A 23,243-nucleotide genomic window follows, 5' to 3' on the forward strand; every position below is an offset into this window, starting at 1 on the left:
TCCATATCCAACAAGTACCTCATACAACTCCACATCCAACAAGTACCTCATACAACTCCACATCCAACAAGCACCTCATACAACTCCACATCCAACAAGTACCTCATACAACTCCACATCCAACAAGTACCTCATACAACTCCACATCCAACAAGTACCTCATACAACTCCACATCCAACAAGTACCTCATACAACTCCACATCCAACAAGTACCTCGTACAACTCCACATCCAACAAGTACCTCATACAACTCCACATCCAACAAGTACCTCAATCAACTCCACATCCAACAAGACAAACTCTCCATTTAATAAAACCACATTTTCACTTCAAACAGCCCTTTGAAGTTGTGTGAGAAAGTGAGGACCACAGAGTGTTGGCCAGTGTTGGCCACAGAGTTAACACAATAAACACAATAATAAGTACTGTACTGTCACAGGAAGTGTCAACACAATAGGAAGTAATTGGCTGACCCCTGCGTTGGAACATAAGGTGAATAAATCTCATGGTTCTCACTAAGATAGCTGTACAAGAACACACACGCACGCACGCACGCACACGCACGCGCACACACACACACACACACACACACACACACACACACACAGATGACAAAATTGAATGATACGATAATGTGTTCAAAGGGGTCCTCGTGTGTGTGTGTGTGTGTGTGTGTGTGTGTGTGTGTGTGTGTGTGTGTGTGTGTATGTGTGTGTGTGCGCGTGTGTGTGACTCAGTGAGATTGTACCCATCTATTTATATCTGCAATGACAGTTTGCCGCCTCTATGCATGTCACTGCACGTCTGTGTTCTCATGCACATACATGTTGGTGTGTTGAGCGTCCTCTCATGCATACAGTGTGTGTGTGTGTGTGTGCTTATTCCATGACACGCCCCCCCCTAACCAGCCAATATGCACCACTGTGTCCCACACAGGCAGTAAGTGATGACCCTGTTGGTCAAGGTCCACTCTAGAGCCATTCACAGCACAGAGTGATGACCATTCATCACCCCTTCCCCTGACACCCCCTCCATCACGCCCGCTTTCTCTTTTGCCTAATGGCTTCCGCAGAATGCCCATAAAGCAGCAGCCAATGAGGGAGCCAGTATGCCCATAACGCAGCAGCCAATGAGGGAGCTAGTATGCCCATAACACAGCAACAAATGAGGGAGCCAGTATGCCCATAACACAGCAACAAATGAGGGAGCCAGTATGCCCATAATGCAGCAGCCAATGAGGGAGCCAGTATGCCCATAACGCAGCAGCCAATGAGGGAGCCAGTATGCCCATAACGCAGCAGCCAATGAGGGAGCCAGTATGCCCATAACGCAGCAGCCAATGAGGGAGCCAGCATGCCCATAACGCAGCAGCCAATGAGGGAGCCAGTATGCAGCAACACGCCACCTCCGCTCATTATAGGACGATCGCTCTCATCTTGCACGTATGTTCCAACAATGTTGGATTCAAGTATTTTATTTTATTTCATTTTATTTATTTATTTGACAAAAGGATGTGTGGCTATGTGAGTTTTCAGAGTGGAATAGATTCGATTAACTCAAATTATACCTTACTGTCAGAAGTGTATCCTGCCTGCATCCATGCCCAATAGCAGCAGTGACATAGGCAAACCAAAACCACACACATCAATTAATATAAACACAAGCAAAAAACAGCAGAACAGAACATGTTAATCTACAGTAGATAGGTGGGGGGCTGTGTGTGTGTGTGTGTGTGTGTGTGTGTGTGTGTGTGTGCGTGCGCGCGTGCGTGCGTGTGTGCGTGCGTGCGTGTGTGTGTGTGTGTTGGGGTAGTCCGAAGATTGGGGTAGTTTAATGGAATGTCAGATAAAGTATATATCTTTTGTTTGCAGTTTGGCAACTACATTCCTTGTATGTGCATTAGTGACAGATCTGAATCTGATTCTGCCTCCCTGAGGGCAAGAGTGGCTATTGGTCATGAAGGACACGAGTAGCGTCTCCTGATATCTTGTGAGCAAAGACGATGGGATTCAAGCAAGACGGCCCAACTTCAACTCACTTCCGGTCATTTTGTCACGTGGGTTTTGCCCATGGTTTTCCACGGACACGCCCACTTAGGAGACTTGTGGCAGGTCTGAGTCAATGGTTGACCACGCCCATTTAGGAGACTTGCTGCTACCATTTGTTAGAATTGGCGGAGCCTGCGGTGACCCATCTATAGTAATATAAGATCTATGTTGTGAGTCAGTCTTACGCTGGTTTTGGTGAATGCTCTATTGAATATGTCCTGTGGCTGTGGCTGCCAAACTCATTTATTTTCTAACCTAGTCTCAGCAGACGGAAGAGTTTGGATTTCAGCTATACCAGACCAATTATTCAGTATTGCATGACGTTATGAATAGTGGAATGGCTAGTTTGTTAAAGTGCGCAGGTGTTGAGGCAGAAGCGACAACATTACCAATACACACAGAAAAACAATTCAATTTTATAGCAAGTTTATCTTGGAAACTGAAGGCCTAACATCTGTTTCAAAAGAGATTTTCAAACACATTTTAGGATGAGGCTAAGAAAAATACAAAGTTGCATTCAACAGGTTCAGGCTCACAAAAAATATTAAAGACATTTATTTTTGGAAATCTTATTTTGGATTATGAATGAGTTTCATGAACTATAAGGGCATTAAACTTGCTCGACATCATGGGGACCACAGACACCTATGAGATACTATATATCTCAGTACAATAAGCATGTCAATGTCAAAAGGGATTAGAATATGAAAGACACACAAAACAGGCATAATAGTCGCAAACCATTTTGAGTTTAATTAATAATAATAATAAAAAGTTCCAAAAAGAATAGAGAGGCAAAGTGACCGCCTACTTCCTGCTTCAGCACTGTACCAGAGATTTTCATCCGCCATTTATTTTCCCATGGACATTTAGTAAAATGCTTATAAAAATAGTTGTACTTCGTCAAACCAAATGTTGTGTGGTCTCTCCTGTTTCTAAATATATCTGAACCGTTTGGTTTGACGAAGTAAAACTATTTTTTATAAGCATTTTACGAAATGTCCATGGGAAAATAAATGGCGGATGAAAATCTCTGGTACATGTGCTGAAGCAGGGAAGTGACGTTCCCCTTTGGCTCTCTATTGTGTTGACTTACTTGCAGAGGGCGTTTCGGCGTGGACAGGGGGCGTGGACGGGATGAAGGAGGGGAAGAAGAAGGAGCGCAGCGATCGCTCGCCGCTGTGGAGGGGCGAGCGCTGCGTGGGCAGGTTCTCACAGCTGCCCACGCTGCTGTGGATCTTAAGGTTCAAGGGCTTGCTCTTCTTCTTGGGTCTGAGGGGAACAAAGAGCACGAGAGGGGAGAACGTGGTGATTAACAGAGTAAAAGATCAAAGTGCTCAGGTGAGAATGATGGCATTTGAGCTCAGGTGGCACCAAATAACTCCACCGAGACGAGTCTTCTTCGTCCTCCTCTGAGTGACCTGCAGTTCGGTTCGTTAGTGACACTGTAATCTGATCTCACTGCATGAAATGGCTCCAAAACATGAGATTTTATTGGCACAAAGAGACACTCGTGTTCAGATACTTCCTCGTGTGTTTTTAAAAGGGAAAAATCACTTTCTAAACTGTTAAAACCAGCTGTTGGGGGACGTCATGTCTCTCAGAATCAAATAGCAAGGGCTTCTTTCTAGACTCACCTTTTTCAACCATCACGCAGGGACATCACACAGGGAAACTCATGATTAAACATCTTGACAAAGGTCACACCCCACTCCACCCACTACAATTTGGCTTCCATGCTCATCATTCCACCGAGTCAGCTAACTGTGTTTTCATTGAAAAGGTTAAGCACATGCTGGACAAAAACCCATATGTTGGTGCTGTGTTCCTGGATCTCAGGAAGGCATTTGACACTGTCAACCATCAAGTACTCCTGGCTAAGTTATCTCACTTCAATTTCTCTGCTGATACTATACAATGGTTTAAGTCCTACTTAACAAACAGAAAACAGTGTGTCATGTTGGATGGTGTCAAATCCCCTTTTCTTGACAACCCAGTCGGTGTGCCACAAGGATCGATCCTTGGGCCATTATTATTTTCCCTGTACATCAATGACCTGCCGGACATATGCCCTGACTTCAATGTACAGATGTACGCTGACGACGCGGTCATTTTTGTACATGGTAAAAAAAACGACCTGATCTCCTGTAATCTCACAAATGTCTTAGACAAGGTCCAACACTGGTTGCAAAACACGTGCCTGCTGCTAAATACAAAAAAAACTGTATGCATGATGTTCAGCAAACGACCAGTTGGCATCACAAGGTCCAATGTGTTTCTGGGGGGGGAGAGGAATTGGAATTGGTCTCCCATCTCAAGTACCTCGGAGTCATCTTGGACTCGAATCTTTCCTTCAAGAAACACATCAAAAAAATGAAAAACACAATTAATTTTAATTTAGTTAATTTTAGACAAATCCGACCTTTCTTAACAGTTGATGCAGCTAAAACGTATCTTCACTGCATGATATTCTCTCACATTGAATACTGCTTCACAAACTGGTCGTTTGCAGGTGCCACTGTTATAAAACCTATTGAACAGCTTTATCACAGAGCCATCAACCATTTGCTAGAAAACCATTGTCATACCACCACTGTAACATTCTGGAAAAACATCTCTTTCTGAGCTTTGAAAATCTCAAGGTCTTAAAGAGTGCTTGTTTTTTCTACAAATGCCTGCATGGATTAGCTCCCCCTCCTTTACAGGAATTCATCCATAAAAACAGAATCACTGGACTTGGCACCAGGTCAGACACCAGAGGTGACTGCAAGGTCCAACGTAGACTGACCACGTTTGGTCAGAACGTCCTGTCTATAAAAGGCAGCCAAACGTGGAATAGTCTCCCCGTCTCCATAAGGGACAGCCCCACCCTTGCTACTTTTAAAGGTAGACTTAAACAATGGCTGAAATCCAACCAGTCATGTGTCCACAGGTAATACCTGGGGAGGTGGGTGGGTCGAAACGCAGCTTTCAGAGAATGGGATGCGATCAGCTCGGGTACAGCAGCGACCAGAAGATCAGGGAAAGAGAACGATGACCCACAGAGCATGGCTATAAGTACTGCTACGTCATAGCCTCGGCACTGACGACATTATCGGCGTCATATAGGCAAGTGCGTCACACGGACGTCACGCTGGGATTACACTTGTGCTCGTCACACTAGGATTACATGAGGTGAGGTGAGGTCACTAGGATTGCGCGTGGTGCGAGGCAGCGTGTCTGGTCTTCATCTTGAAACTAGGTCGAGACCACCATTTCAATCATGAGAGACCAGAGGGTAGAGTTTTAACAAGCAAGCTTTATTCAAGTATGGCAGAGCGATAAGATCTATGGCATGGGACGGTATGGCAACTAATTCTGATGGCATAGCAGCATGGTGACTAGTTCTTTGGCGTAATGACTCCGCGCTAAGATGCCTCTCTTCTTGCGGTGAGAGAGGGCATCTGCTCGGACTAGAATAGAGAATCCCCGTTAAAACTCTACCCTCTGGTCTCTCATGATTGAAATGGTGGTCTCGACCTAGTTTCAAGATGAAGACCAGACACGCTGCCTCGCACCACGCGCAATCCTAGTGACCTCACCTCACCTCATGTAATCCTAGTGTGACGAGCACAAGTGTAATTCCAGCGTGACGTCCGTGTGACGCACTTGCCTATATGACGCCGATAATGTTGTCAGTGCCGAGGCTATGACGTAGCAGTATTTATAGCCATGCTCTGTGGGTCATCGTCCTCTTTCCCTGATCTTCTGGTCGCGGTACCCGAGCTGATCGCATCCCATTCTCTGGAAGCTGCGTTTCCACCCACCCAGTGGGTGGGTCGAAAACCACCGCCCGGGCGTGGCCGCAGCGCTACGGCGGACGCTGGGTGATCGACCAATCCGGCATAGTTCGGCGCGCTGACTCAGCATTAGGAAAACCCCACAGCGGCTTACGAAATCACGGACCGGGCGTGGCCGCAGCGCTACAGCGGGCGCTGGGTGATCGACCAATCCGGCATAATTCGGCGCGCTGATTTAGTGTTAAGAAAGAAAACCCCCCTTTTAGCCAAAACCCCCCTAGCATTGAGAAAGACAACCCCGGCTTTCAGCCCTTTGCATAAACCCCCTAAACCCCATCATTTTGGCGTGCTTCAAAAACAATCATCTAACCATTCCCTGCGGTCTGCACGTCGGGCGCAAAGGAAACGAGCGGGCACAAGTAGCAATGCATTTATCATAGTGAATGAATGATCTCTTGACAATCTTTGTGAACTGGTTGTTATATCCTCGCCTATATGCTTTCTTCTCTTTTTTTGTGTATTGCTACTATGTATTTTTATTTTTGCTGCTATGTATTTTAGAGTGTATTGCTGCTACTTATGTTTTACGTATTTTTGAGTGTACTGCTGCTACCTATGTTTTACGTATTGCTGCTACCTATGTTTTACGTTTTATGTTTCTTGTGTTTTATGTCTTTCGGGGACAACGGATGGAAATTAGCCTCGTGCTAAATCCGGCAATTTTTACACTTTTATTATGTTCCAGGTTTTATTATCTGTTCCATGGTTTCATTGATTTTGCACTGTCCCGACCAAATAAACAAATAAACAAATAAACAAATAAATAAATAAACAGTGTTGGGGGTAACTCATTACAAAAGTAACATATTACATGTAATATATTACTTTTAGCAGTAACTCAGTAATATAACTTATTACTTATAGGATTTCAGTAATATTATACCAGTTACTTTGTCAAGTAACTCAAGTTACAAATTGAGTTACATTTGATTAAACCAAAGCACATATTTCAAAAAGATACAATCATTTCCTAATCAAACTGTGTGTTTTTATGCAAATAACCACTATAGATGGCAATAAGAAAGGAAAATAATAACATTTAGAATTTTGGACTGTTTACACTGATTTCAAGGTGGTTGAAATTATTTTTCGGGATGTTCCGGGGCGGCAATGCCATTCTGCTGCTGCTGTTATTTTGGTGAAAGTAATGCAAAAGTAGTGTAATAAGTAATGAGTTACTCTACACCAAAAGTAATATTGTAAAGTAACTTATTACTTTCAAATGAAAGTAACTACCGTAGTAATATACTGAACCTCACATCATATTAATTAAGATAACTAGAATGTTTGCATGCTACGCGAGCTCAATTCTAGGGTGGGGACTCTGGAGACGATGAACCGAACACACACAGACACACAGCTCTCCAATTATAGCAGTATGGATACAGGTGGTGTATGCTGATGGTATTTAATATCTGGCCCTGGATTTGTTTGAAATACAGTCACTGAAGAACTAAATATAGAAATCAAGTCAAGTCTGCTTCAAGTCAGTTTTGGTGGAGCACATAGTCCTTCATCACTTGTGTTAGTGGAAGGGAGTGGACTTGGTTCAGGCGATGTGTGCCCAGTGCTTCGCGGATCCGGATCCGACACACATGGGCCAGACTGCGAGGACATCTCTTGGCCTCCAGAAAGACCCTGAGAGCCTCGGGATCTGCCCTCTCCTCCAGCTGTGCCTGCTCCCAGGTCACCAGGGGCGGGTCGGCACCATGGTCCAGGAGCAGCTGGACGACGGCCGCCTGGCACCCGTTACGCAGCCCCACCTCCAGCAGGCGAGAAGCCACGTCACGGGTCAGGACGCCAGCGGCCTGGATCAGCAGGCAGGAGCAGTCCAGGTTGTTGCTTTCAGCGCTTATGTAGAGAGACCTCTCGAGGGTGTGAATGTCAACAGCAGCACGGAACCTGATGAGTTCCTGCAGTATATCCAGCATGGCCCCCGAGGCAGCACAGTAGACCGGGGTGCATGACCCGTGTGCGCATTTGTTGGGGTCGGCCCCGGCTTCCAGGAGGTTCCGGACACAGTCCAGGTGACCACCGTCCACGGCCCAGAAGAGAGGTGCGTTTCTGTCATCAACTAGGTCTACCTGGGCTCCCTGGGTGATCAGGTAGTCCACACAAGCAGTGTGGCCCCACCAGGCGGCGTGCCCCAGAGGGGTTCTGTTCACACCGTACCACCAAATCCTCTTCCTCTCATTGATCTGCCTTCTGAAGTGGTCGTCCTGCAGCAGGAGCCTTAGTTTGTCCAGGTCTCCTGCCTTGGCGGTATAGTGGAGCTCATAGTCGTCATGACCTGCTCGAGCAGCCATTCCTTCAGGCTTTATGAAGAAACTCACTGATGACATCTCACTGATGGCATCACAATTGCTCGAGTGACATCACTGATGACATCACTCACTGATGACATCGCTATCACTCAAGTTACATCACTGATGACATCACAATTGCTCGGGAGACATCACCGATAACATTACAATTGCTCGGGTGACATCACCGATAACATTACAATTGCTCGGGTGACATCACCGATAACATTACAATTGCTTGAGTGACATCACTGTTAACATCACGTGTGATTTATGGCATCACTGATGACGTCACAGAGAGATACGCTAGACAACTTTGAAGAGACGAGACTTATGACAAGAGGAAAGAGGAGAGGTCGATCACTGATGACAGGGAGGAGGCGCGAAATTCCCTTGCTGGGATGGTGGATCAGGGAGAAGGAAATGGAGAAGAAGAAGAACTCTCAGCAGATTGCAAAATTAGATACAGGGGAGCCAGGCGGAGAATCGAATGGGCTCGAGGAGGAGAGGGACATGGAGTACACAAGAGGTACAAGAGAGGTACAAATTCCTCCTATGTAACTTACATACTGTGGCAATAAAAGTGATTCTGATACAAACATCTTCCTGGCAACTTATCTCCAACAGAAAGAAACGGTGGAACATTCCTAAGACCATGTGTATAAAGGTACCAGGGGTTGCCAGAGGGTATAATGCACATAGGGGCTTTGAGATAGTTTCATCTGAAATAATTGACGAGGAGGAGTACAGTATAGTCTACAGTATGAGCGTAGTTGTAATGAATCATTTGGTGAAGGAACTACACACCTATATACAGTATGCAACAAAGAAGGCATGATTGCAGGTGTGACAGCAGCATAAGCCACAGCAGCATGTTATCATGGAAGAACCAGATGATGATGAGATGAGCACATCAGGATTGTGAGCTTGGCTGCCATTCATCAAGTGAACTGAAAGCTCTTGGCGTCGGGCCAATGGAGAAACACACTGCTGAACAGTGCCGGCGCGTGTCAATCAGTTTAGACGCCGCCCATCCACACCCACTCTCTCTCTGTCTCTCAAACACACGCACGCACACACACGCAGACGCACACGCACGCGCACGCACGCACACGCACGCGCGCGCACACACACACACACACACACACACACACACACACACACACACACACACACACACACACACAGTGTTACCATGCAAAATAGAAAAATAGGACCATCTACTATGAAATTTTGCATTTTACTTCATTCCTGACGTGTATTTTGTTGCCAAACTGCCACTATGCTGTCACCATTATGCAATGCCAGATGCCAAAACCGGTGTCCCTCTCACCGGTACACAATGCCAAATGCACTAATTGCTAATTGCTAAATACACAAACTACAACCAAGAAAAACAAACGCGGCAGCAAATATGTAAAAAGCACAGCCCAACAGAAAAAGTCATCAAAATAAACTTCAAAGGCATCTTACCTTCATGAGGCACAACGTACAATAGGCCTACCCGACACATACAGACACACACGCACACACATGCGCACGCACGCACGCACACACGCACACGCACACACACACACACACACACACACACACACACACACACACACACACACACACACACACACACACACACACAACCCTTGATTGGTGAATACATTACGTTCCATTTAAAACAATTTCAGTCTCATGTCATTTAAATCAACTCAGGTAGTGTCCCCTAATATTTATTATTACTTTACTGAAAGAGACTTAAAGCTACTCAAAGCTACTCGTCGGGAGGTTAAGGGAGATAGAAGTGGGAGTAGAACACAACCTGTTTCTGTATCTCAGTAAAAACCTTCTTTCTTTGCACAGTAGATCGGGATAAATGTATTTATGCTGATGAACCTTTTTTTTCTGGGCACAATTTTGGCGACCCCCTTGGGATGGCGCCCTAGGCGGCCAGCTATGTCGCGCGACTCGCGCTGCCACTGCTCCTGAAGGGAAGAGCATCCAAGAAGGTAGGACAGAAGACTAGACCACACAAGACAGCACACAGACAGAAGGTAGGACAGAAGACTAGACCACACAAGACAGAAGGTAGGACAGAAGACTAGACCACACAAGACAGAAGGTAGGACAGAAGACTAGACCACACAAGACAGAAGGTAGGACAGAAGACTAGACCACACAAGACAGAAGGTAGGACAGAAGACTAGACCACACAAGACAGAAGGTAGGACAGAAGACTAGACCACACAAGACAGAAGGTAGGACAGAAGACTAGACCACACAAGACAGAAGGTAGGACAGAAGACTAGACCACACAAGACAGAAGGTAGGACAGAAGACTAGACCACACAAGACAGAAGGTAGGACAGAAGACTAGACCACACAAGACAGCACACAGACAGAGAAAAGGCAATTCATTTGAACTGAACAGTGATGCATCATTGAATGTACTGATGAGTATTTCCACTCCGAGGTAATGACGGATTCAATGTTGATATATCATTGTTGATGCTGATCCAGTGCTGTCAGTTTGACTAATTGTTGGTTGTGGAGTCTTGCATAATGATCGCTGTGCAGTGAAAACCTTGTTTCTCCAAAATGTCAACTGTGCATGAATTGAGAGATAGGCTTGTTTGCAGCTTTACCACCATGCGTTTAGGAGTTTATCCGGTGAGTTTTAAAGGGCTTCGTGACACAAGAGGTGGCAGAATTTTCTTACGCCATTGAAGAGCATGGGAGTTGAAAATCACCAACATTGGAGTTACAAGGTTTCCACAGGACAACAGTGAAATAAGGAATTGCTAGGCTGCTAGATAAGCAACTTTGTTAAGAAAACAAATATTGGTGGTAGTAGTAGTAGAAGCAGCAGCAGCAGTAGTAGCAGTAGTAATAGTTGCCATGATCGTAGTAGTAGTATTGGATTTTTTTTAATCATATATTTGACAATTAATTGTCCAAACAATTCCTTGTCTGTATCACCTGACTCATGAAAAGATATGAAGTGAAATGTCCCTCAGTGAAGCTGGTTAGCTTGTCTTTAACACATTTGTTTGTTCCTCCATCTGACCACTGTTATCATCTGCTTAAGAGGGTTCCAGTGATTGACACTTCTTTTTATTTGAATGAAACAATACGCCCACCAAAAATTGTACAGTGCATAATTTCTCGGGGGGAAAGAATTAGCAAGTAATCAACTGTTAAGGAATTTAGAAATACACAGCCTAATTTTCAGAGTGATTTTGGAAATATTATTTGGGGTTTTGAAGGAGTTTCATGAACTCTAAGGGCATTAAACTTGTTCGACATCATGGGGACCACAGACACCTTTGGCACAAGTAAAACAAATGTGCAAAAATGTGAGTCTTGAGTAATTATGTGACCTCCTCAGGAATGGTGTTTGTCTTAGTGTGTGTGTGTGTGTGTGTGTGTGCGTGTGCGTGTGCGTGTGCGTGTGCGTGTGCGTGTGTGTGTGTGTGCGCGCGCGTGTGCGTGTGCGCGCGTGTGTGAAGCAAGAAGTCTGTTATTTAAGTCTGTTAAGTCTGTACATTAACTATCAACACGGTGTGCCAAGACAACCATAGTCCTTGGTTACTGCAGACATTTGATTGATGGTTACAGGCTGAACAGTACAGAAGTGGTTGATAATGGTTTCTAGTTGGACTTCTGTATTTCATAATTATAGACTTACAATCTCATAATTATTACTTGGGATCTCACACTATCATTTAGGCCCAGCCGTGCAGGGTGTTAAAAAAAAAAAGTCACGGCCCTCAAAGTCAGCCATACTGCAAGTGTACTCTAATACAGTGTTTATAGCAGATTTATGGCAGATACAAAATTTAATATAGCGACTATTACAATGCAGTGACAGATATGAGTGCTCACCTTTTGAATGTGTTTTTAATTCAAGGTGATGGTTTAAAACAGTATTTCTAAAGTCCTATGCTTTTTGAAGACTACAGTAAACGTCCATAATTACATGAGATATTAAGTCATAATTATGAGATGCTAAGTGATAATTACGAGATAGGGAATTCTTAATTACGAGAAACCATGGTTTTTTCTCTCTTTTAAAAAAATGCAATACGCTTCTGTAGAACAGCAATCGTACTGGATTTGTTTACACTCCTGTGGCTGCTGCAGTTCAGCTACAGCGTAACCCTGCATGCTAGCTACAGATGTTTGCTTGCAAAATGACTTTAGCTTGGAAATAAACTGATTTTAAATTAGTATTTCATGCCAAATGATAGATGCCTTTGGTAAGTAGCTGTGTAATATGTATGTAGGATAATGTACCGCAAGCTAGTCTTTATCGCACCGTCAGCCTCCTCAGGGTGATGGAGCCTGGTGAAGGTGATTCACCCCATCAGGGCTTATTTTGCAATAATTGGCCAGCTCGCTGTACATTACCCCTCACTTAAATACTTTAGCTGTACATTACCCCTCACTTAAATACTTTAGCTGTACATTACCCCTCACTTAAATACTTTAGCTGTACATTACCCCTCACTTAAATACTTTAGCTGCAGACTGATCAGGTTATTCCAACAATCATCGTTATGGCTGTCTTTGTTTTTTTCTGTTTCTGTTCCGTAGACCGCTCAGTTCAGAACTCTACTGCAATTTGTAGATTTACTGATAAGTTGTCACCTGAAGGTACAGCACGTCGACACACAAGCGTCAGCCTTACTGAGTGACAAAGAGATGTAAACTGAGGTTAGCCCACTCCCGAAACATATTTAAATAACATGAATCATCTTCAAATTATTCACTGACAGCCTACGCAACCTTGGGTTCGTTATGGGGAAAATAACTGATCTGAATTGAAAATGTCTCGAGAGACTTTAAGAGCAATACCGTCCCAGCGCCTCACTCAGTCCTGATGTTTATCATCCCGCAGGCTCAAAGCTCACTGAAAAGACCGGGTGGCAAAGCACACAAACACACACACACACACACACACACACACACGCATGCACGCACGCACGCACGCACGCACGTACGTACGTACGTACGGACACACACACACACACACACACACACACACACACACACACACACACACACACACACACACACACACACACACCCACGCGCACACACAACCACACGGACAGCAAACACAGACATGATGCATAAATACACAACCTTAACCTGAGGGAGCAACACTACTGTACATGCTTAGGCTTGACAGAAACAGCAACAAACATGGCCGTCACTGAACTTGAATGACATAGAAAAGTGATCGGACACACACACACACACACACACACACACACATGCGCGCAACATTCACACAGTTCATGATGGAGTGGACTGAAGTGTATTGTAGGGGACGAGAGAGATGGGGGCAGCTGCGGACGGCTCAAGATACTACAAAAAAAGACAAGTGAGATGGGAAAGACAGGAGCACGCAGGGCGACAAGGATGCATGGAGAGCCAGGAAGAAGATAGAGACATGAAAGTGTGGCTGAAACAGAGGCATGACACAAGAAGCAGATAGCCTCAGAGACAAGCAGAGATAAACAAACCACGGCAGACGGAAACAAGACTGAGATCCCAACAACGGAATGCAAACAGATGGAGACATTTAGAGAAACCTGCATGAAGACCGGTCCAAGAGGGACAGTTGACAGACAAATAGGGCTGCAACTAACGATTATTTTCATTGTCGATTAATCTGACGATTATTTTCTCGATTAACATTAGTTGTAAAATGTCTGTTTTGTCCACAACCCAAAGATATTCTGTTTACTGTCATAGAGGAGTAAATATACCAGAAAAGATTCACATTTAAGAAGTTGGACTCTTTTTTTTTTATTGATTATCAAAATAGTTGCAGATTAATTTAATAGTTGACAAATAATAAATGTATTGATTAATCGTTGCAGCTCTACAGACAGACAGATGTAAAAATAAGTGTTTGTTCACACCATAGGCAGAGCATAGGCAGAACTGAAGCTTGAGGCAGGCTCAAGCTGATCTGACGCCTAAAGCCTGGATTATGCTTGACGCTTTGGCCGGCCGCACGGAAATGAGAGACACGGAATCCTGACGAGGAAACGTGTGGTGCTTTTATACTCTGTGTGGGTTTCTGCAGGCGGAATTGAGCGCGAGTCTTGAAAACTCCACTTTGTCCGCCCAGCCCAGTAGTTACAAAATTCGGCGTGCGCACGGCCGGTCGAAAACCGTCCGCACGGAGCCTTGCGGAGGGGCGTGTCTGCTGATTTGACGTCACTTTTCCGCGCGGACACTCGCGTTCCTCGCTGATGTGGAAAGCATAATGAGACCTTAAACCCTTGTTCACACAGGACGCTGAAATGAAACTGCGTGGCTTTGGCCACTGGCCAAAGCCAGTGAGCAATCTGGGAACCCAGAGTCTATTAGGTCTTATTAGTCTAAGAATAGAGTTGGAGTTGATCGATCGATACTTTTTGTAGGCGTTTTAGTTTCAGACGACATTACGGCTAATCGCTATAATCAGATAGCTGCCGATGAGACGATGTCGTCCGACTGTAAACAATGAGGGACGCGGAAGTCTTTGGCGCGGACGTGCGCTCTACACCAGACATCCCGAAGGATCGGCCGTCTGTCCCCAGATGGCCGATAAGTTATTCGTGGTCAGACTGATAGACTCAGATTGGGCGGTGTGGAAAGAAAAAAACAAGAGACATAAAAGATTTTTTTTTTTTTTAAGCCATAAAAAGATCCGGGGGAGAGAATGTGGAGAGAAAGGAAATGTGGCGACATCGTCAGTCACAGAGAAAGACACACTCTTTAAAGAGTTTCAAGAAATATATTCCAAAATAAAAAACTTGGGGGAGCCGAGTCCCGGCTGAGCATGCAAAGTAAGACTCATTAAGTGTGGGGTGTATTAAAGCCCCGCGGGAATGTTTCTTCCCGTGTCGGTCTCTCGCTGCCGACGACTGAGTCACGCAATTAGACCTCCAAGCCAGCGCAACTCCTCACTTCCCATCTCCCGCAATAAGGAAGCAGCCTTCAGGTTATCGCGTCGCCGGCATAGAGCTTTTGTCAGCTATTGCGATTAGCCCACGTTGTGCCATTCCAATCTAATTTAGACCATTCATCTCTCTGCATGCATCCGTTTCTCCTCTAATGACTGGTAGACGTTTAGGAGGAAAAGTCAAAATGAATGGAGAGAGAGAAGAGGCGAGGATTCCCAAGTTTTGGTTTGAAAACGTCGGTGCGGGCGGGCGGCCGGAAGGGGGACTGTGCGTGCTGTGTGTGTGTCTGTGCGTGCGTGCGCGCGTGCACTAAACTCAGTGAACTCCACAGCTACTTTACAACGTTGTTAAATGATCTATTCAACGTCCCCTTTTCATGCCAGTGTATGACAAGTTCAGGGAGAGAGAAACTTAAAGAACATGTGATACAGAAAGAGAGAGGTGGGTGACCTCACAAGTGTTGAGAGAAAACAAGAAAGTGCAGAGGTGATTTCAATGGCTGTCCTTTGATTTACAGTAATCTTATATGACGATGTGTGTCTCTTGTAGATCAAACGCATCGCATGTGTGTGTCTCATCTCAGGTACCAACTTACTGCCAAACGAGCAGATCAAAGTACAGGAAGTGGGAGCCTTAAATCCTCTCTACAATCCATATAGTTCTCAACAGATTTCTGATATTAAAATGTTTCTGCAATCCGCAAAGTCCGACCGTCAATTGCCCGTGCCAAGCCACGTTTCTATCACCAGTCATCAAAAGGCCATGACCCGAAATACAAGCGTCGGCTCCCTGATGCACGGCATTCCTCGGTCTAAAGGTTGTCAAAAGTATCAATAGTATCAATAAATGTCAAAAATTTGAAACAGATACTCATTTGCAACAGGTATGGATACAAAAAAAAATTGCAACAGTATTGATGCCAGCAGTGCTTGCTCTTAATGAAAAATCGAACATACTAATGATATTTCCCTCCCTGTCATTGGTGGGTATCTGTTGCTTCAACAAGCTTAAAGTGTTCTGATAGGCTGATGACTAGAACAGGGGGGATCTTCTGTGTAAGTTTTGAATGAGTTTTCTCGGGCCTAGATTATGGAGAAGCGTGCATCTGTCGTTCCACCTGTCCTCATCACTTTTACTGTATGCCTCGTGTTCTAATCAATCCCCCCCATGGTATCGAAAATGGTATCGATCGATATTTTCCTGGGTATCGGTATCAAAGTTAGAAATTCTACTGTAGTATCATTACTTACAACCCTACTCTGTCTCTCTCTCTCTCCTGTGCATAATTTGTACAGTACATAACAGAGGAGAGCAGAAGTGGAGCTGCTCAGTGGCCAGCAGATCAGACTGTGGTTGTACTGGGCAGCTTCCAGGTATGAATGTGTGTGTGAATGTGAACAGGGTACTCATGAAAAAGAGAGCATTGCTCTCAGTGAGACTCCCATGAATAAATAAAGGTAAAAAAAAATGTTTTTTTTAGCTCTTGGAAGTTGATTAGAAAAAGAAAATATGCTCCTGCACACACACACACACACACGCACACGCACACGCACACGCACATGCACACACACACGCACACACACACACACACACACACACACACACACACACACACACACACACACACACACACACAACACACATCCATCCATCCTCTCACTGAACATGCGCTTACTTCCACACTTGCTGAAACACTAATTACACTTTTACAAGTGAAAGTTGCATTTGATCAAAGACACAAGAGAGAACAGGAGCAACACTTCAAAACAACACATGTCCTTTACATTCTGTCATATCAAATGAGAGGAATACACAAAGCAGGCTCATGAATATTCAATACTGCACAGGTTCCGGGCTTAGCTGGCGAGCAGGTGCACAGCTCACTACCCAACTGCCATATTTCAACAGTGATGACGCTTTAATACTGAGAAAAAAAAATCAAGCTCCTTCTAATTAATGCTTGTGCCCGACTCTGATAATATACGACTCAGAGGAATCCATCTCCATAACTCCACTTCTAACTCAGAAATATGCAGAGAAACCCATATGGCAAGAAAAGCACCCTGTTGGTTTTTATGCAAATGGAGGCTGAAATAATATCTCTGGCAGACATTGCTCTTTGTTGCTTTAATAAAGTTGGAAGAGAAATTAAATACTGGCTAGAATAATGATTACTTACAACAGAGGATTACTGTGAGCCTTTAGTGGTTTCATCCAAAGCAGGTCGGCTTGCTTTGTGGCGTCAAGTCCCGAGTTCATTCAAGTCGGCGATCTGCTACCTTTGGCAGAATCATTCTGTCATGTATTATTGCTGCTGCACATTTTCTGTGCAACGACCAACCTACACCAAATTCAATGACTTTCAATGTCTTATTTGCGCCAGTGCAGCAACCAGGACCATTTATCCCCATGCTGCCCTATTCGCTGCCCCCATCGCTGCTCCACCCTCTGCCGATCTGGGGAGAGCCCGAGACTAGCACCATGCTTCCTCTGACAAAAGCGCAGTTGCCAGCCGCTTCTTTTCACCTGACAGGGGAAGCTTCACAGGTAGAACGTAGCACGTGCGAGGATCACGCTATTCCCACCAGTTCCCTTCCACGCCGACCAGGCACCCCAACCGACCAGAGGAGGCGCTAGTGCAGCGACCAGGACACATACCCGCAATCCGGCTTCCCACCCTCAGGCACAGCCAATCGTGCCCGTATGGGCGCCCGACCAAGTCGGAGGTAACGCGTGGGTACGAACCTGCGACCCTCGTGTTGGTAGGCGTAGGCGAGCGCTTTTAACTCTACACTAGCCGGACGCCCAGAAAGACAGTGAGCAGAGAGGGATGGAAAAGAGAGAGAAGAAGAGGGGGAGGAAGAGGGGGAGGAAGAGGGGGTGGGGGAGCGATGAGCAGATGAGAAGTGAGATCCAGAGGTTTATTGAGACGGGGAAACAGAGACAGTGGAAGAGGCAGGTTGACAGGAAGACAGTCTGTGACATGTTGTCGCTTCAGTAGCTTCTCTACAGCCTGCCTGGTTAAAATAGTCATAACTCAACTTTATTTATAAAGCTTTCATACAACCATGCAGGCCAATGTATAAATAAGAGTCAACAAAATAAAATATAAAATACAATAAAATAAACACCAAAGATGAATATAATGTAAAAAACAATGATTAGAATTTATAAACTAACATTACTCCAAATTAAAATCCAGATTAAAAAGATAGGTCTTTAATTTCCCTTTAAAAATACAGAGATAGCTTGCCATTGTAATATCCAGAGGCAGTGAGTTCCACAGTTTAGGGGCATAAAAACAGAAGGCTCTCTCATCTGTACTTTTATGGGACACATAAGGGACATTTACAAGAAAATGAAAGAACATCTCTGATGTAGGGAGGAGCTGAGGTCATTTAAGGTTTTATAAACCAGTAAAATTACCTTAAAATCTATTCTAAAAAGGTACAGGAGCCATGCAGTGTCTTAGGTCTTAAGCAGCGGGGGTCATGTGATCCCTTTTCTTTGTTTTGGTTAAGACTCTGGCCGCAGCATTCTCAACGAGCTGTAGTTTTCTTTGACGTTTTAGATAATCCAGTAAAAAAGGGACTTACAATAGTCTAAACCAGTTGTTCTCAAACTTTTTCACATCAAGGCCCCCCTAAACTGACACAAATTAGACCACGGACCCCCATTTTGATACGATTTTGTCCCAGGCTCCCCCATCTGATAAGATTCTAGTGTAGCATTGAGTTACGACCTATGAATCACTATATGGTTCGTAGAGTGTGGACAGATAACATAGCCTGTTGCAGCGAGTTGCATCCTTCACAAATTGGATCATATAGAATGCTACTGCAAAGTGTGAATTGAAGCTGACTTCCAATAACAGGCTCGCTTGCTTTAATAGCAATCAAGGGTTTTTATCACAGCCTGAGGCAGTCCGCTCGTCTGCCGAGTCAACGCATCTATCATATGTGACAATGTATATCTGTCACAGGAGGTGTTTTCCAGCTGTTCCAGCTCCTCCCCTAACCCCCCCCCCCCCCCCCCCCCCCCCTCCATCCGTGTGCACGTGAACTGTGCGTATATTTCACAGAACATTGAATTTGATCGCAATTTATTTCCCCAATTCAGTCAAAATGAAACCATAGCTCAAACCTTAAACACACAAGGCTAAATATTACAACAACAGCGCTAGGTGCGAGAAAAGCAATCTGGCCCACAGCCGTTCAGGTTAAGTGGAGGTTTTCGAGGCACAGGCGCAGTAGTAAATGACGGCAAACTTAAAAGGAGGAGGGGTCAGGCACAGAATAGGAACCTAGAGCACAGAAGATATTATCCGCCTTGACGTGAAAATTGAAGAGAAGAGGCTGAGATGAAAGGACCACTTCATGGCCTGAATGATGAACGATGGCAATAACTCCCTTTATTGTTATCTTGTCGGGCAGTCAAATGGAAACAGTCGTATTCCAGTGTGGGAATCAGACCCAGGACTCTTCTGATCTTTGTCAGATTCGTGCAGGGCTGCGCGATTTTGAGAAGGGGAAAAAAATCGAACTGCGATTATTTTGGACTTATATTACAATTACGATATGATTCGTGATATTAGAGGGAATGATGATTTTTACATCATTATTCTCAGATATGAAAAATGATTATCGTGTGAATTTTGCGAATCTTTACCAAACAAATATGCTTTCTTAATTTTCTTAATCTTAATTGAAATGGTATTTTGATACACATTTGTCCTTTAACCCATATTGCACAATTTGAAAATTGCAGTCGGCCATAATATTGTGATTTTTATTACATTTCAATTAATTGTGCTTGTGCAGCCCTAGAATCGTGTCTGGCATCATTTTCACTCTCCTCTCTAATTTTATAATAATAGGACAGATTGGGATGAAACTTTAATGATCCTTGTGGGGAAACATAACATAATTGTTAGGATTAATATTTTTCAGTAAAAAAACAAAAAACAATAATTCCTGCTAAATTAACACGTAAAGTAAAACGCTTTGAACACAATGTAAATATCAGAAATCAATATTTTCCCTGTTTACTTTTTGTTCATTCATCAGGTGTTTTCCCCCCTTCTTCTTCTTAGAAAAGAACTTTAAAGGTCCCATTCCGTGCAAAAGCTGTTTTTACTTGTAAATGCATATATACTGCTGTCATCCCTCCCTGTAATGAGTGGTCACAACCTCAGAACTGCCACAGTTGGATTTGTCCCTATCCAGCTTCCCCCTGCAGTCTCCTTCAAGCCACGCCCCCTAACGCTCTGTTCCCCCAGACGGGTTAATGTGATGTCACTCGGGTCCTTAAACATACTGCGCGCGGTCTCTCTCAAACAAGCTACCTGCACCATTTTGTCTATAGCCACAAAATTAACACTTCTAGCTGGAGTGACGCCAACTGTACGTGATCCAGCAACTGCGGAGGTGCATTCGGTAAGTCTAGGCATTTTGAGATGTCCTCTTTAGCGTAGCGTTGCTAACATTAGTTGTGGACACAACCTAGCATGCTGGTCCCAGACGTTAATCTGATTGGCCGCTGGGAGCCTGGGGCGGGCTCTCCCTCAGCGGCCAATGGGAACTGTTAGTTCTGAATATATTATAGAAACAGACCATTCTTGGGACGCAACGAGATGAGGAAGTGACAACTCCGTCAGAACAAACGGGGTTGCTATATTTTCGACAAATTAATCCAGAATCATGTTTTATGGACCAGAGACACACGTTTTTAAGAGGTTACAGCTGCACGAATTGGGACCTTTAAGAATGACTTCCGCTCGCCCACCCACACAAATCTCCCATTATCATTTCCGCTTGCCCAAACAATCACCTCAAAAAAGAACAAGAAACATTAGCTTAATAAATTAATTCTGCAGCAGCAAAAGTGGCATTCCACTCCTAAACACTCATATAAATTCATAATCATGACTCCAATTTCTGGGGTGCCGGTGGAGGCTGGGGCAAGCACTCATTAGGGACGATATAGATGGATGGATGGAGGGAGGGAGGGAGGAAGGGAGGGAGGGATGGGTGGATGGAGGGGAGGTAGAGTGTCTGGGTGTTAAGGGCCTTGTGTTGATATCCCCTCTCACCCGACTTGTCATTAATGGTAAAGGAGCCAAAGCACCTGATTAACATGGATGAGCCACACGTACACACACCACACACACACACACCCCACCCCCACCCCCCACACACACGTACACACACACACACACACACCCACACACACACACACACACACCCACACACCCCCCACCCACACACCCCACCCACACACACGCCTGCATACCCTGACGTACGCGGCTCTATCCACCACACCGTGGGATTCTTAACTACACTGTCCGATACAGGGGAGCATGCGGCAATAATAATCCTCTGGGGGTCAAAGGTCGCCGGCTAATGTGGCGACGTGTGCGTCCCGGGGAAAACACTGATCCGTATCTCGGAGGACCGTCAACGTCGGGCCGAGGCGCATCGGTGGCGACGCCGAGAAGTATGATGATATGTGAGGTGATAAACCTGTCTTCACATTACAAAGCACTCTATGGGAAAAAGGTCCGGCACAAGTCAGGAGTCGTTTCAGTCAACTGACTAGAGCGGTTTTGACTGTGGCAGCAGAGTTTTAGGTTTGCCTAGATGGTCCTACAACTACTGCACTAGAACTGCAGACCTTGGTCTCCTTAATTGGCATTTTATTATGGTATTCTACTGTACTTTCAAAAATTTGGGGACACTATCCCTTTTCTAAATAACTATTTGATTTTCTCTGTTATTTTTCAGTTAAGAATTGGAATAAATGCCTGTAATGCTTTTGTTAACATAAAATAGCTAGTTACTAATACTTTGGATATACTTATTCAACACTCAACGTCATGTTCATCAAAGTGTCTTCTTTCGTCTGAAGATATGGTTGTTCATGGCAGAGCGTCATGACAGAGGAACATGGATGTACGTCTTGTCTTAAGGCCCAATTATGCTCAACTTGGATGTAGCCTATACGGACGGAGCTATCTGTCCGTACTCTGCGTTGGATACGGATGAAACGGAGCAGTACCACACACACACACTCTCTCACACATTTTACTCTCTACTGCCCACTAGCGGATGTATTGCTTAACATGATACCAACGTGAAAGACGCATGGAAGTATGTGTTCAGTGACGGTTACATCATTTGAAACGGACGCATTTATTTGGCGCATAAATGAGCTCTTAGTGTTTTCGTCCCAAATATTCCATGTACAACTGTCTTTTCTCAAACTAAACCTAATGACTCTTTAATGGGGTTAAGTTAGTGTCAAACCGACAAAGAAAACATGCTTATTTGTTCAACATTTTCACAAGACATTTTAATCTAATTACTTCATTTACAACTGTCCATACTACAGCTGAGTATGAGTAGTAGAGTAGTAGTAGTAGTAGAGTATGAGTATCAACATTGCAGCAGCACTTCAGTTGTACATCTCAAATGCCATATTCACATGCTACTGAACCATGTGAAGATATTCGACATTTCATCTCATCTGTAGCAATCAACAGAGCCCCACAACCATCGCAGCTTCCTCCACAGCGCTGGGGAAAAACAACAACAAAATCCAATAAAAATGTATTTTCTGTCTGAACTGGTAGATTTTATGGATGACGGTAAAATACCACATTGACAGATTCTCAAAAGAGATGCGGGGTGAAGAGACAGAAAGAGAAGGAAACGTGGAGAACGGGGAAAAAATGATGGGAGGGGGGGGGTGCTCTTGAGAGAAATATATACGTACACCAGCTCAATGACAAACGATGGGGAGGGGGTGCGGGTTCTTGAGAGAAATATATACGTACACCAGCTCAATGAAAGCAAACAGCTAAATTAGTCATGATGGATGCAAATGTGCTTCCCCCGAGTGTTGCGCGGTAGAATTACCCCGAGAGAAGAAGAGGGTGAATCATGCCAACAACCCCCGCCCGGCACCACGTGATTTATTAGCAAACGTCGAAAATTCAATAAGAAAGTGCTTAACATTCAAAAAGCTGTGAAACTCTCATAAAGGCGGCATTATAACCACACGATATTAGCGTTTTCCAGCACCGGCGTGGAGAAACG

The 23,243-nt window shown here is 44.5% G+C and overlaps 1 protein-coding gene across 1 annotated transcript in view; it reads right to left on the reverse strand.

Annotated features, from left to right (window-relative positions):
- The window catches only part of ksr2 (kinase suppressor of ras 2), a gene marked incomplete at both ends in the record, with an annotated part of 107,008 nt that overhangs the window by 45,535 nt on the left and 38,230 nt on the right, over positions 1–23,243 (reverse strand). Inside the window, one exon of the mRNA XM_083644595.1 lies at positions 3,146–3,321. Coding sequence (XP_083500721.1) covers positions 3,146–3,321 — 176 coding nt within the window. The remainder of the gene's footprint in view (positions 1–3,145; positions 3,322–23,243) is intronic.

Source organism: Poromitra crassiceps (genome assembly GCF_964638095.1).
Source record: "Poromitra crassiceps genome assembly, chromosome: 10".
NCBI lineage: Eukaryota > Metazoa > Chordata > Actinopteri > Beryciformes > Melamphaidae > Poromitra > Poromitra crassiceps.